The 16844-nt window shown below is 42.8% G+C and overlaps 1 protein-coding gene across 1 annotated transcript in view; it reads left to right on the forward strand.

The window, feature by feature from the left end:
* Positions 1-3562: 3562 nt before the first annotated feature.
* Positions 3563-16844, forward strand: part of pcdh11 (protocadherin 11) — a 69990-nt gene continuing 56708 nt past the window's right edge. The window contains exons 1-2 of the mRNA XM_076292787.1: positions 3563-4102; positions 9312-11798. Coding sequence (XP_076148902.1) covers positions 3563-4102; positions 9312-11798 — 3027 coding nt within the window. The remainder of the gene's footprint in view (positions 4103-9311; positions 11799-16844) is intronic.

The following is a 16844-nucleotide window of genomic DNA, read 5'->3' on the forward strand; positions in this document are numbered from 1 at the left end:
TAAGATGTTAATACCTCACGATTGATCACCTAAAGCTCTTATAATCAATGTAACTTCTATCAAGGCCACTTTGCAGATTGGCCAACATCCACTGCTTTACATGTTGAGAAAAACTATCTCCTCCAATCAGCAGTTTACACCAACATCATATGCACCAAATATAATATTCAACCCAATGACCTACAGCCTCTTTACGGACTTACTATGCAATAAGCACATGAACAAGTCCCGCTGTGTTTGTAGGCTATTGTGTTGCTTTAGAAATGAATGATCTAGGTGTAGGGCAAGTCTGCCCAGAAAATACAAGTAGGGAGGTGGAGAGGCCAACCACCCACAAATGGGTCCCACGTGGGTGGTGTTGCGTGGGATGATTGTGAACTCAATCAAGGCATGCTTTATGTTGTTTGTAAGAATAACAAGTGGTCACGAGGTTGAAATGAATTTGGTGTCGAGAATGCTGCTTTCGAGCATTCATCTTATAGCATAATTGCATTGAGATTGACTTTAATTACTTGTGGGTGACATTTTTACTGAACATGCCTCAGAAATAAGGTAATATAGTGTTTACACATGCAGGCCTTTCCTAATGGACCTCCATATAGGCCCATTGTATGTATGTGTGTGGTGTCCCCATAGTAGTCCTGTATATTATACATGGGTTTTATGTAGTTTTATATAAATGTAAGATGATAGATACGTTGTCTTGCTTTCTTCATTAATGGCTGATATTGTCCTTTTCATGAACTATACCAAATGTTCCTTGATGTCATGGGAAAAGCTTGTTAAACAGTTGATCACACTGCAAAATTATTGGGAGAATGGACCACAACACATTCACCACAATCATTATTTTCACTACATGAGGTGTTTTGGGACCTAAATGCATCCTTCAAAACCATTAGTTTTTCAGTTTTTCATCAGAGTTGAAATGCCTGCAAATCCTTCCAGCATATAGTTTTGAAGGCTAGTCATCGCTCCCCTGTGTAAAACAGTGTAGAAAATGGCTAAACAAGTTTTTCAACAAGATAAACTGTCCTAAATATGGTGAGGACTGACGTGTGGGATCCCTTGTGGAGTTTTCTAATCCCAGCTCCATATCCCTTGATAACAGTGCTGCTTACAAAATGCCAGACACCACTCACTTTCAACTTCCTTCTATTCAGGACTATTTTTGGTTATATAAGTTAGCCCCAGGCCCATTTTATGCAGGGCTCCACAATTAGTGATATTTGAAGCCAGACCTGAAATAAGCAACTTGCCGTGGCTACAGAATGTGATATGCAGTAGTAGCCATCTGTGGCCGGTGATGCTGGAGAACTGTTTATGAACCTGTCCCTATCATGGCTTTAAAGAAACAGTAGTAACATGTTGGAGAATCTAGATCATCTTTTCATCTTTTATTCACCACACTGCATCTCACTCCTCAGCCAGTGTGTTCTCTTCATTATGCATCGTTGGCTATGGCCTTGGACTCTTTCGAGCTTATCACAGTATAGTAGGTGAATAGTAATTGCCTGCTCCTGTCTTTCTCTTTATTTCACATTTTCTGTGGCTGGGGAAAGGGACACACTTCAAACGCTGTTTTCTAGGCTTTTCTTTTTTTTAAACCACAACAACATGACACTTTGTGAATCTGTTGAGGAATGTCCTCCACATTGATCACTGTCATGTAAATACCATTAGAACAGTTCTCCTACCCAACCAACCTTTAATGAATCTCTCCTGAGGTCCTTCCCGAAAGACCAGGAGAAATGGAGCATTCTCTGACAATAAACATGGCTGTTGCTCATTACTATTCTCATTCAGTCACAACAGGTTTTATGTTTTTTTTTTCTGGTCTAGGATAGTTTTCTCCTTTCAGACAGTTAACATTAATATTGTGATAAAAATGTCACATTCATCTTATCTTTTAGTGGGGTTGTAATGGGCGTATTAATGTAGCCTTCGCATCATGTGGTTTCAGCTCAACACACTGTCATTTGAGACATTTTATTTACCACATAAATGAGAAAGTATGTTAGGGTGAGAGAGGGACTTCTAAGGATGATCAGTATCCCAGTGGAGTCCTTCAGTGGGATCTCTGAAATGACTGCAAATGTCCTGCTTGCCATTTTGCCAACTTCTCTTTCACATTATAACAACTTTTTCGCTCTTCATGGGGGAAGTAATGAGAGGGAATCTTTTTGGATGAAAGACGGTTATCATCACCAGTGGGCCATCTGGTGCTTTTAAAATGTAAATCAGGACATGGCTCTTAAGTTAAACATGTAACATCCCACATCCTGTATATAGGCTGGGATATTTACACATCTTGCAAATAGTCAAGCTTTTCACTTTTGGTCTTTTTGTGTCGGAAACAGTCTACTTAGTATGCTAGCACTATATATAACTGGGTGTTAAGAAATCTGCCAGCATTTGGGACAGAACCCTTTATAGTACACCAAGTTGTACCAGCTGTACTTAAAAAAGACCTTGAATATTGTTGGTAAAGCTTTGATTAAAGAGAAAAGTTTAAAAGAATCGCTTCTTGGGATGTCAGGGGAAATTACTCAAATTACATTCTATCTCAGACACTGCATTAAAGAAGAGCAGGAATAATACCGACAATCATGCAATAATACAGACAATCAAGCACGTCTCTCCATTTTGTCTCAGTGACCTAGTTGCATTTTTGGCACCAAGTTGGGATTTCAGCCCTTTGGCTATTTTTTTATATATATAATGCCCTGACTGGATTTTCATCGAAGGGATATGAGCAACCACTAGCAAAGTGCTGATATTAAAATCTTGTTAAATGATGATAAGACTTCTTGGACTTCCATTTCTTATTCTGTAAGCTACTTTGTTGAAGATGTCTACTTCAGTCAACACATACTCTACAGTATCCACCCCTCTCATGTTTTTCTAGTAAACTATGGAAAAGCACTGAAAATACTAAAAACAAACAACAGCAACAACCACAAGTGAAAAAATAGAGGAAAAAAACAAAATTTGTAGCTCAGTAGGTGCAGTAGACAGGGTTGCTTTTTATTGTTGTGGACATTCTCAAGACATAGAAGGGAATGGAACCATGAAAAACTCAACCAGACTACACAAATGAGTATGTACAAATTTAATTATCTAGTATTAATCTAAATAGGTGGTGGTTGCCAGAATCATATGAAAACGTTATACTGTACGTTTACTTCTTTGCAGTAAAAACATTGCTGATGTGGTGTTCAGTAAATTATCAGTAGAATAAGATATTTATTGAAGCTGCTGATTAAATTAGTAAAACAACTGTGTTGTGTGTGCGTGTAGGGTTTGCACACAAGAGAGCCATGAAGAATAGCTTTACATGTGGTCTCTGAATGAGACATCTATCTCTAAACACAACAGGAGTTGAAACGTCCTTTATAAAAAGAACAAAATCCACCAGGGAAAGTCGACTAATTAAAGAGCAACATGTATGCTTGTTTCAAAAGCCGTGGCTGGTTTTAACAATTGCCTTCTTTTTTTTCTCTTTCTCTCTTTATTGTGTTAGAATTGCAGCCCATACACAAGAAGCTCATCCACCCTGATTATGGACTTGGCAAGTGAGGCCCATGCTCTGCTGCTGTTGCTCAGCTGCCTGGTCTTGCTTTGCTGGGCCCAGGAGAAGGAGTACACGGTGAAGGAGGAGCAGCCAGAGAACATGCGCATCGGGAACCTTCGCAAGGACCTGGACCTGGCGCTCGACCCCAACATCAAGCTCTCGTCGCCGTTGCAGTTCAAGCCCGTGTACAAGACGGGCGACGTGCAGCTGGTGCGAGTGGAGGCCAACACCGGGGAGATTTTCACCACGGCGAACCGTATCGACCGCGAGAAGCTCTGCTCGGGCATCTTCGCCGAGAAGCAGTGCTTCTACGAGATCGAGGTGGCCGTGCTGCCAGATGAGATCTTCCGGCTGGTCAAGATCCGCTTTCTAATCGAGGACATCAATGATAATGCGCCCCTTTTCCAGTCCACGGTCATAAACATTTCCATCCCAGAGAACACAGCGATCAACAACCGCTATCCTGTGCCCTCTGCCTTTGACCCAGATGTGGGGATCAATGGGATTCAGCACTATGAACTTGTCAAGGTGAGTGGTCCTAAGTGTGAATTAAATTGATGGTGCATGATGCCCTAAATGGCCTCTTCCTTGTTCTCTCACTCTCTTTATTCTCTCTCTCTCTCTCTGTCTATCCCATCTATCTCCATCTCTCTATCGCTCTCTTTCTCTCTGTTGTGTGTGCATCCCTCTATCTCACACAGACACACATACGCTCTCACATACCACATGCTCTTGCTCTCTCTCTCTCTCTCTCTCTCTCTCTCTCTCTCTCCCTCTATCAGCTAAATGCATTACTTAATTGATAGGTCGACAGATTCTAATTTGGTGATTGATCACCTGCTCAGAAGAATCAACATTTTAGCTCAAGGTTCCAGAGGTAATTTACTATAATTTGTATATGCTCAGTGTGTAATTGAACAGGAGTGGAAAATACATGCAGAAGGAGGCTTGTGTTTTCTTTCATCATTTAATTGGTGCTCTATGGATAAATAGTGTGGTAGTCTCAGTGGCTTAATATAGTGAGCCCAAATGAGAAACTAGGATAATTGTATGCATTTTATTAGGGTCTGTACCACATCTCATATATTGTTGGGATGGTATTTATTGAAGATATTTCTGTTGCCAACAAAATTGTGTTTGAACATTAACATGTATATATGGTATGCACAAACAGGTAAACAATATAGTTTCATAGGCTGTAAACAGTCACAGAACAGTCTTTCACTAAATTAATGCAATTTTAGTCTGTCATGTTAGAATGACGAATGCTTTGTACTTTTGCTCCTGATTAGGAATTCTGATTGAATGAACCCCAACCATGTTTGATTCATACATCAATTTGCATGGGAAGGGCTTTTGCCTGTGTCTGTCTTGCCTGTCTGGTGGATGTCAATTGTTATGCCTGGAAACCAATCCAGTGCAGTCGCAGGCCTGCACACATTGCACTTCAGCATCTCCAGAGTGCGCTTTCCACACTCATTTTGGATCAGCTCCTAACTCAATGTCTGTGAATCACTTGCATCTTGAACCCAGATGGAGGCTCAGTTGTATTGCCTTTACAGTTCAAGGAAAAGAGAGTGAGGGAGAGGAGAGAGAGAGAGTGAGAGAGAGAGAGAGAGAGAGAGAGAGAGAGAGAGAAGAAAAGCGTTTTACACTTGGAGTGGTTTGAGCAGGCTCTCCCTGGAGTAGCTGCTGGCCCGAAATCCACCCCTTGGACTTTATTTGCATGGTCCTCAGAGATTATAGCAGAGAGCTCCCACACAGCGATGCTTCACCCTGCATCCCTGCCTCGTCCTCAGCGTGAAGTTTGGTACGATTAGCCGGCACGAACCCACTGCTGCTGCTGCCGCCGCCTCGACTCCCTCACAGTAGCCAACCAGAACCAACACGAACAAGTCACTCCCACTGCCATGAGAAAGTGTAAATGAGATTACCAGCTTCTCCCCATTAGTCGTTGATGTGATTTCATAGGCAAGATTGGCACGTTCGTGCAGAGGACGTTCATTGGGCGTAGTGGTTTCATTGAGGTGAAATATTAATTGTTCTATCAGCATTAGTCTTGTTATGTCACCTGGAACGATGCGCTTAAGGCACTTTCTGAAACGGCCAAGGTCAGCTCGGGGAAAGTAATACCATGCATGGCTGGAGGAGGGCATTCCATTAGAAGAGATTTTATCACTTAAAGAGAAGCTCTTTACAAGTTCTATCTTGGAGCATGTGGATCAGATCAGGCTCAGGGGATGGAGCTATTGACTTTTTTTTGTTGCAGGGTCCACCCAGTCCATTGTTATTTTTGAACCACCATTTAAGGGTTTTCTCCACATTACATGTAACCAGCTTCTCCTCTCCTTCAATCCCTTAAGTCTTTAATCTCTTCAAACTTGGCCCGCTATTTATTTATTGGAATCTGTGTCGGCTTCACATACACCAAGAAACAAATGAAGTGAAATAGTGTTGCTGTAATTTGTTAGGCCATGGGCACATGTTATTTTGCTATAAGGTGGCAACTCTTATTTGTGCTAATGAATCATTTTCAGTGATATTTTCCTAATGCTGTTTTTCCAGTTCTTTGAGTTTATAATTGAACAATTTATCAAAGAATATAACAATCAGCCACCGCGGTTTGCCAGCATTTAATATGTATCCATTTATAAGCATTATTCTCTTGTATATTATATATTACTGGGATGTGATTAACTATTTTCACTAAATAAATATGTTGTTTCTCATAATTTAGTCTAACTTTTAGAAGATAATAAATTGACACTAATTAATCCTAAAAAGTTTTTTGCAATTGGTTCGTGTAGGTGTATTTTCCCTTAGTCTGTTCATCTAAAAGTAATGAATGGTTGCTCTTCTGTATTTCATATCAGTCATGACTGATTGAAAATAATGAATGAAGACAGGGAGAGAGAATTATAGCTGAAAGAGTGTGTGTGTGTGTGTGTGTGTGTGTGTGTGTGTGTGTGTGTGTGTGTGTATAGAGAGAGTGTATGAGAGAGGGAGAGGGAAGACCGAGGGAGAGAGGGAGAAAGTGTCCAAGGGAGAGAAAGAGATAGGAATAAATACCTTTTTGTCTGTGCCATCCATTGCCCTCAACATCCATGAATTTCTGATATATTCAGCAGACTTTCAGTCTCCATTGACTTTAATAAGGTCATCACATTGATTTGAAGATGCAGCAGCTGATAATCTGAAGCACAAAAAAACGCAGCTTTCTAGTGGAAAGCTGTGTTTTTTGTGCTAACGCCATGCAACCTGAAACTGTCTGCATGGGCCTGAGATCTCTACTTTAAGTTACAGTGCCATAAGGTTAGATTGTGTGATTGTAGCACTCTAAGGTTACCACTCTCAGTTGTACTGCTCATCTCTCTTGATTGCTCTAGAGGAAACTATTTTCGGTATCAATTACTTCTATTATATATCATCATCTGGCTGTGTAATATTATCTGCTGTCTTTCCTAAGTTACAGGTCAATTGGAGTAAGGTTAGAGATATATTTTTTTCCGGTGGCATGCTTATTATTTTCAAATGATTGTCACTTCCCTTGGGCTGGTGATTCATGCTCGTCTTGCTCTTTCTAAGCCTGCCCTGGAGGTAATCACAATCCCCAAGTCTCATTTTGCATGTGAAGAAATAGAGAGAGAGAGATGATTGATCACTGATTCAGCCACAGACATAGCAGCACCGTGTAGCTTATTGCATTCAGCAGGAGCATTGCCAGGAGTAGTTTGTGTAAAACTAGAGCAAACACAGACAAATAGAGGTCCTGTCCATAACCCATAGCAATGCTGTTCCATTGCTGTTCCATTTCTTGTATTCTTTCCACAAGAAAGCTTTAGGACGAGGTTGGAATACTGTAGAGCTGGGCCCCAGATGGGGAGGGCAATGTATGGATGAGGGGAGAGAGGGATGGAGACGTGGATTGATACGCAGACAGTTGGTCTGGAAGTGGGACTGTTTTACATTTAGTTTTTACATATTAAAATAATCCACAAACAGGCCACAGATGGTGACAACACAGGCTTTGGCAAACACTATAGAAGGATGTCACACAATCTTGGAAAGCACAAGACTGATTTTGTCCTCAATCGAGAAGTCGTTTGCATAGACAGTTACTGCGCGGATCAAAGGCAGGGTTTTGTTGTTTTTTAACACATAAGTCTGGTTTGTTTGTGTTGTTCAAATGCGGTTGGGCAGACCCTTTACAAGGCAAAAACACATATGTTAATCTCGTATGAAAGATATGCCTAGACAGAGTAATCGTTCAGTGTTTGTGTGTAGCATGAAGCTTATCTCTTAAGAAAGATGCGTTTTCTTGTTTCAGCATGAAAATATTTCTGACTGTAAGAGCATCAAAGAGCCTCTTTGTTTGGCAAATGTGTTGGGAGACATATTGTGTTTTTTTTAACATTATAGGCCTTTCTCAGTCTTGTTTTTGTACTCCATAGCTGATCTGTAATCATAAATATTAGTGCTAGTTTTAGAGGGGAAGGCAATTACTTTGAACAGTCGAGGCTGGTGTCTCATGAGGATTACATGTGCATTTGTTTTCATTTTCCTCAGGCTTTTAAAATGTGCTTTTTCCCCCTCTCTCTTTAATCTATGGCTGTCTTGCAGCATATTTAAAATAAAGCTTATCTCTTGGCTCCCTTTTCAACTGTCTCTCTTGAATGTGAACTTGAAGTCTTTGGAGTGTCTCCATACCAAAAGCAGACACATGATTGTGAGGTAAAATGCAATCTCATTTTGGGTGAAGCATGGTGGAATGGATCAGAGTGGGGGGACAGAGCTGAAATCACTATTCCATTAAGGCAGCGCAGTGAGACTGAATCGCATGACTTTGTTCTTTAAATTGGTTTGTTGGTCGCTGTACATCGGGCATTCACCAACAGAGAGAATTGCGGCATCAGGAGTGTCAAGTGTGCCAGTGGCACCACTCGAAAAAATATACCTACACAGATGTGTCTGCTCATGAAGCCAAGTGGAACACCTTTATTAGTGATTCAACCAGCAATGTGGGCTCCCACAGAAGTCAATAGACTGCTCCTCAGATCTCTCTGATGAAAAAACATGAAAGTTAATTACTATTTGCAACCATCACTCCATCGATCTCTCTATCTCCCCCTTTTTATCAGTTTATCTTGAGCTATTTCTGTCTTTGCCTGTGTCTGTCAGTCTTCTTGCTTTTATTGCTCACCAAACCTCAGATTTACTCTGTTTAAGAGGAATAAAACAAATGTCAAGGGCTACTCATGGAGCATAGAAATGCCTGTACGCATGGCAGAGGGTTGTTTACCTCCTCTTTAGCATCCAGTGTTTGCTAAAGGCTTTACGTTGCTTAAGTAGTTTTTTTTCCCTCTGGTTGTGTTTTGTAAGTCAATATTTTGAAGACCCTATGCATAGGTTTGAAGTACTTTCACCCCAAGGTTTGTTGCTGCTGTTAAAGCAAACATGCTTTTAAGGCTAAAACAAACCACTGCCTCTGAGTTTTGGTTGAAATCCCAATAGCTGAGTGGGATTTATGCCCCTTGTCTTTTTTTCAGAGCATTATTTTACAGCACAAGTAAAGGTTGAATGGTCTGTGAATGATTCATCCATACACAATGACTAATGGCTTTTATGCTTAATCCAATTTTAATGTAATTTGAAAAAAATAAATAATACTGATTACCCTTTGTCCCCTCTCTCTCTCTCTCTCTCTCTCTTACTCTCTCTCTCTCTCTCTCTTTCTCAGAGTGTCAGTGAGTTTGGCCTGGACATCATCGAGACTCCAGAGGGAGACAAGTGGCCCCAGCTCATTGTGCAGCAGAGCCTGGACCGGGAGGTCAAGGACACCTTTGTGATGAAGATCAAAGTGGAGGACGGGGGCACACCACCAAAGTCCAGCACCGCAATCCTGCAGGTCACCGTGTCGGACGTGAACGACAATCGGCCCGTCTTCAAAGACAGCGAGGTGGAGGTCAGCGTCCCAGAGAATGCGCCCACCGGCACATCCGTCACCCAGCTCCACGCCACCGACGCTGACCTCGGCTCCAACGCGCAGATCCACTTCTCCTTCAGCAACCAGATCTCGCCCGCGACCCGCCGACACTTTGCTATTGACAGCAACACTGGATTGATTACCGTGAGACAACCTCTGGACCGGGAGGTCACCCCAGTTCACAAACTGATTGTGCTAGCGAGTGATGGCAGCGCCACTCCCTCAAGAGCTACAGTCACTGTGAATGTCACTGACGTTAATGACAACGTCCCGTCTATAGACACCAGGTATATAATAAACCTGGTGAACGGCACTGTTCTCCTGTCAGAAAATGCTCCATTAAACACAAAGATAGCTCTAATTACTGTGACTGACAAAGATGCTGATCTGAATGGGAAAGTGACGTGTTACACAGACCCAGATGTACCTTTCAGGTTAAAGCCTGCTTTTAACAACCAATTTCTGCTTGAGACCGCTGCCCCCCTCGATTATGAAACCACCAGAGAATACGCAATTAAGATAGTTGCCTCCGATTCAGGAAACCCTCATCTGAACACGTCAGCAATGGTGCTCATAAAAATCAAAGATGAGAATGATAATGTCCCCATCTTTCCTCAGCCCGAAATTCAGCTCTCCATCCCTGAGAACAACGACCCTTCCACCCAGTTGATAAAAGTCAGTGCTACTGATGCAGATAGCGGGCAGAATGCTGAGATCATTTACACGCTTGGGCCTGACGCCCCTGATGGATTTAGCATAGATCGGCGCTCCGGAATTCTCTCGGTGAACAAAAGGCTTGACAGGGAGAAGCAGGAGAAGTACACATTCACAGTCATTGCGCGGGACAATGGATCCACCTCCCTGCAGAGCAACGTCACTGTGAGACTGATCGTCCAAGATTTAAATGACAACAGCCCGGCCTTTACTCACCCTGAGTACAACTTCTACGTGCCTGAAAATCTCCCGTTGTATGGCACCGTGGGATTGATCACGGTCACAGATGCGGATGCGGGGGACAATGCTGTGGTCACCCTCTCCATCCTCAATGCTAAGGACAATTTCATTATCGATCCCAAAACTGGCGTCATTAAGCCCAACATCACGTTTGACCGGGAGCAGCAGAGCTCGTACACGTTCATGGTGAAAGCAGTGGACGCGGGTCAGAAGCCGACCACCTCATACGCCAAGGTCACCATCAATGTCGTCGACGTGAACGACAACCGCCCTGTGTTTGTCATCCCTTCCTCCAACTACTCCTACGACCTGGTCCCATCGAGCACCAGTCCTGGCTCCGTGGTGACCAGAGTGTTTGCCATCGACAACGACACGGGCATGAATGCAGAGCTGCAGTACAGCATCATCGGGGGCTCACAGAAAGGACTGTTTTCCATTGACAGAGCCACTGGGAATATTACACTGCAGGAGAAGATTGCTGCAGCTGACCAAGGCTTACACAGACTAGTGGTACAAGTCAGAGATCTTGGCCAGCCGGAATCGCTGCACGCCATTGCCTTAGTCCATCTATTTGTGAATGAGACGGTGTCCAATGCCACCTACATCCAGGAGCAGCTACGCAAAAGCATGGAGACCCCACTGGACCGCACTGTGGGAGAGAGCGACGTAACGCCACAGGCCAACGGCTATGTGATTGTGGTCATCGCCATCATCGCCGGCACCATGACCGTCATTCTGGTCATCTTCGTCACGGCTCTCGTGCGCTGTCGGCAGACGCCGCGGCACAAGGTGGTGCAGAAGGGCAAGCAGAGTGGCGAGTGGGTGTCGCCGAACCAGGAGAACCGACAGATCAAAAAGAAGAAGAAGAAAAAGAAGAGGTCTCCCAAGAGCCTGCTGCTTAACTTTGTCACTATCGAAGAGTCCAAGCCCGACGACCCTACCCACGAGCACATAAACGGCAAACTTGACCTGCCCGTTGAGTTGGAGGAGCAGACCATGGGCAAGTACAACTGGGCCACCACGCCCACCACCTTCAAACCTGACAGTCCAGATTTAGCCAAGCACTACAAGTCTGCCTCCCCCCAGCCCACGTTCCAGATCAAACCGGAAACCCCTGTTGCACCCAAGAAGCACCACGTCATTCAAGAGCTCCCTCTGGACAATACGTTTGTGGTGGGCTGTGACTCACTCTCCAAGTGCTCCTCCACCAGCTCTGATCCCTACAGCGTCTCAGAGTGCAGCTGTCAAGGGAGTTTCAAGACTCCTGGGCAAATCCACACCCGACAGGTAATTCATGACTTCCTTTTTAAGCCTGCACACGGCTCCCTCTCCCACTCCCCCTTTTACTGTCCTTTTGGAGATAAGAGTGGGGTTGGAAGGTGGCAGCCAGGAGGGGGGGTGGAAGGGTTGGTCAGGGGATTAAACCACACAAAGGCGGAAATGTGCATGAATTTCATCAGAGGTGAATATTAAGAATATTGTACTAAGGTGGGGAGGTGACATATAAGACGTGAGGAGTTTATTTCCCTATTTTGGCTAGTTGCTTTGGTCCTTAAAAACGACGGCTTCTGGTTGTAGTCCCCACGGGCAGCTCCACACAGTAGGCAGTGATACAGCGGCGGGTGAATGCGTTGAAAATGGGGCTATTGTGATGCTCAGTTGAGTCACTGTTGAGTAACTGCTGTAACAAGGGGAGAGGAGATGATTGGGACATTATTTGGACCTGTTTAGCTTCTGTTAGCTTCTGTGTTTTTTTTTTCTCTTGAAGGATAGGATTGCTATTTAAAAGGTCTAATTAGGAGATAAAGAAAATGGTTTAGGATACATGAGTGAGCTCCAGCTGACTCACAAAAATGCATTGTGCCACCACCAACTGGCATAACAAACCCAAACATGCCTAATAGATAAGCAGAGTCCCTGGGCAACATCAACTTGCAGAATTTACATTTTACAAATATACATGCCTAAGCACAATAGTTGCTTTTAACCCATCTGATAAGTTTGATATATTCTTGTGTGGGTGTGTTAGTATTCTCTCACTCTCTCTCTCTCTCTCTCTCTCTCTCTCTCTCTCTATCTATCTATCTATCTATCTATCTATCTATCTATCTATCTACCTCTCTCTCCCTCTCTTACATACAGTATAAATAAGAGAAAGACATAAAGAGAGAAACAAGCATATTCTCCAACCTTGTTTTTATTGTGCTGTACATGAACCATTGGTAAGCTCAGAGGCTAGGAGATAGTACTAATGAGGCAAATGTTTATTTAAATACTGGCGCAACTCAGATCAGGATTCCTGAAGAGATATGCCAGATGCAAAGTGGCTAATAAATAAAAGCGAAGGGAATAAATGTAAATCAGAGGTGACAAGACCGGCCTCACACTGCTGTAGCAGCCCACATGGAGCAGAACAAAGACAAAAGCATGCAATTTGAGGTCACAGAGACCAAGGTTAAGCCCTAGCTGTGGGACTGAGACAGTCCAATGAAGGCGAGGGGGATTTAGTAATCACTTTCAGAACCATCTATTTTTACCAAGCAAAGCTCTTTTAGTGGTGTCCAAAGGAAATATGTGGTTTAGTTTCACACCTTTGTGTATGTATACAAACAAAGCAGCACACTGCTCTTGATGTCAACACTGACTAGAGTCATTAGATGAAGGTTTCTAATGCGATATTCAGGTGGATCTAATGATGATGGTGTAATGCATTCTGTTTGACTCTGTAGTTCATTTCCTAATTACCCACCACTCTCCACACACACACACACACACACACACACACACACACACACACACACACACACACACACACACACACACACACACACACACACACACACACGCCTGCTTCTCATCTCCTTGTAGAGTCAAAGGCTCTATTTTTTTACCTTCTGACAGTATGGGTCTGGTTTCTCAAGATCTCTCATCCCTAGAGCAGAAAATCCTTCTCTGCATATTTCTTGCAAATGATAGTATATCCACATTGTGCGCATGGTAATTTAGGGTGACACCCACACAGCGCTGATATTCCTTTCTCTCCATCCACCTCTCATTTGGAAACCATGCGAAAGCTATGCTCAGCCACGCTTCATTACATGTAAACCTTTCCTAGACAGATTACAGAAAAAAGACAACATGTAAATCAGTTTATGTTTGTAATACTTCTCTTCAAATTGTCCAAATGACTTTTTGACCGGCGTGCTTAAGACTAAATTATGCTGCCAATTCTTTTTTAAATTATCAGTACACACACCGCAACATGTCCCGAGTGCACAACAAAATGAGACTTTATGTTTTGGGACAATAATGGGGTCTGACTGATTTAATGGCAAATTTAATGGCCTGTATTAGTAGTAAGAGCTCTTGCATTAGATAATGCAGTGCTACCCATAATCAGAGCACGGACACTTATTGAAATGGCTTTGAAGATTTCATTCAGGCACATTCAGAGTCACATATAGGCACATCTAAATCCGAAGGTGTTGAGATCAACTCCTGTCTTGTCAGTCACTCACCCCCATTCATGTTGCACAAGCTGTACAATGGTGAGGCACAGGCATCTAGGGATCCCTAGAGAAAACACCGCATGGCAGATGAGACACTGTGCCTAAGCAGTGAGGTGCAACATTAATAGATGTAGAGTCTAATGCTACATCGAGACACATGTTATTGCTTCTTTCACAAAGTTCATACAACTAGTTCAGTATAAATAAAATAAGAATAAGAGAAACAGAGGTAACAATGACACATTACCCCATTACAATAACATTAACATAAACATTATCTTATGGCACCAAACAATGTGACTTATTAGCATGCGGGTTATATATGGCCTATTCTAAACATGTGTCTCCAGACACATAGACAATAAATAGAACTAGGCTATACTGTAGGAGTTAGTATACAGTATCACTGCATATGACCCATACATGCTTGCTTACTGTATATAGAACATCGGCATGAAATTAATTAACGACCATCGGACACACATTTGGACCTCTGATGTTGTTTCCATGACAGGAGTTAAGATCAGCGATGAGCAGTTCCCTGACAACATGGATGCTGAATGCCAGCGCTCAATATGGTTAATATTTAATAGCTTGTGATGTTCAAAGTCTGTTTGATAGCACAGGGACTAGAGTGGAGTAGCTGATGTTTGTACTGGCCTGTGTTTGTAGGGAAACAGTAGCCGAGGTAATAGGAAGTGATTTTCCTTGAAATCCATGCAGATGAAGGTCATCTGAATGTTGCGCGTAACGACTTAGGGATGTGGCGAATGAAGAAAGAGGCTTGTCAAAATGCATCTGCGAGCGGCACCCATTTATGGCACCATAAGGCTCGTAATACTTAAAGAGGTCCATTTGCAGGACTCAGGATGTAATGTCATGTGAGCCTCTTTCCCTCTCTTCGCCGTTTCTACTCATCACCCTGCTTTTATTTTATCTCTTTTCTTACTCCTCTCAGTCGCTGATTTTAGAGGTCAATCCCCCCAACCATCACCCCCCGGTGATGGGTATCTTCCGTCTGACTACGTGCTTTAGCTATGGCAGATCAAATAAGCCCCCACCCTGCTTGACTGATCTCAGACGCAGCAACGCAAATGCAGGAGCATAAGAGCCAATAGGATCTATGTTTTTGCATCCTATTGGCAGAGCTGGTGTGTCACAGTAACCTACTCGTGACCCCATTCAAGAGCTCCTTGTGCATTCAGTGAGCCTACTCTTACTCTGTTAGAAGTGTGTTTGGTAGTTTGGCGTGTTGATGGATGAATCTAAATAAGATGACACAAGTGAAGCGTTCACAGACGTGTCGCACAGAAGCGCGCTTTAAAAAAAGCCCTTGGGGAAGAAGTTCTTGTCTCAGCTAAATCAAACTTTTCAATTCTGCAAACATTTAGACTACTTTATTTCTTTAGCCAGATGGCTGTCTTGTCATTTACCTAGAAACTACCTAGTCAGTAGTTGGTGTAGAAGCAATGCATATTGCACAGGGAATAGGCCGCAACAAGGTAAAATATGTTCTTGTTACAAATTTATTGTTATTTTACATATACTGAAGAGGTCTTTGCCCTGTCAGGAACAATTTCCTCAAGGTTTTCCATCTTGTGAACAGAAAAGCCTTGCGGCTGATTAATTTGCCTCAAGCTCTGGCAGAACATATTTCACTTTATTTTCCTTGATGCTTATCACTGTTTGCATGCATAAAATATATACTGTAGATAGGTTGTTGATAATAGCATCAGTACAGGGAACAGCAAACCAATTTGATACCCAGATTAGGTTGTGTCCTACAGTACCAGTGGCCAGGGGGCTATTGGGTTACTTTCAAAGAGTATTAGCCTTCTAATAAGACTTAGAGACAACATTTTGCACAGCCCAGTATCATCTAGTTTCTTTCAGCACCACAAAATGCAAATTGAGATAACAGAACAGCAATCAGCATAAGCTCAGTCACCAGAAGATCCCAGCAGTAGGCATGATAAAATAAGCATGTGTTAATATAAATCTGAAAGGTTAGCAGCAATGATAGCATGTATGTGAATTCTGAATTTTGACGGTACCATTGGACATGAATCAATGCATTACACACGCACACATTTCGGTATGGATCAAGTTAGCGAAGTATAGTGCAGATGCCCAGATAAAAACACCATTTACAGGCAAAAGAGGGTGAGTGTTGCTATACTGTGGTGGACATAAAGACAAATTCATAGCTGAAACGTTTGTGTAAATTTGCATGCAGTGACTAGTAAAATGCACCAGCCGATAAGGCAGACAGCAGCATTCTTCAAGGGAATCTGACAAGGAAAAATGCCCTTTGTAGTTTGGCCCTTGAAAAATGCTCTTTCCTCATCGTTTTTTTTGCTCTATCTCTCTCTCACTCAAACTCACTGTATGCATATGTAAGTATATGTAAGCAGGGAGAGAGTTTTTTTTTTTTTATTTAATGTTATTACTATTATCCTATACTAGAGTATGCATACTGCCGCTTAGCTACCTAGATGACATTGTAATTGCAATCTCCCTATATCTGTCTGTCTCTCTATATTACAGGAGACGGCACTGAAACCACCACTGTATGGCACACTCTGTGGCACAGGTACAACTCGCTCCCAAAGGATAAAAATCAATCTCTAGCTGCCAGTTCCTAAAGAGAGGGAGTGAGAGAGAGAGGAAGGCTGTGACTGAAGAGCTGAACCCCATACTGTACAGGTTCTCTCCCGCCTCAAACAAGACCTAGAGAGGAACGAAAGACTAATTGAACAGACTCGACACATCTTGTTGCCTGCTTGTTGCCTGTGCAATCTGCTAGCGTTGTAGTAGAAGGTTT

The sequence above is a fragment of the Alosa pseudoharengus genome, unplaced genomic scaffold (assembly GCF_046254945.1).
Source record: "Alosa pseudoharengus isolate Yale_2024_CS ecotype anadromous, Long Island Sound unplaced genomic scaffold, YU_APseudo_1.1 YU_APseudo_1.1_scf_19, whole genome shotgun sequence".
Lineage (NCBI taxonomy): Eukaryota > Metazoa > Chordata > Actinopteri > Clupeiformes > Clupeidae > Alosa > Alosa pseudoharengus.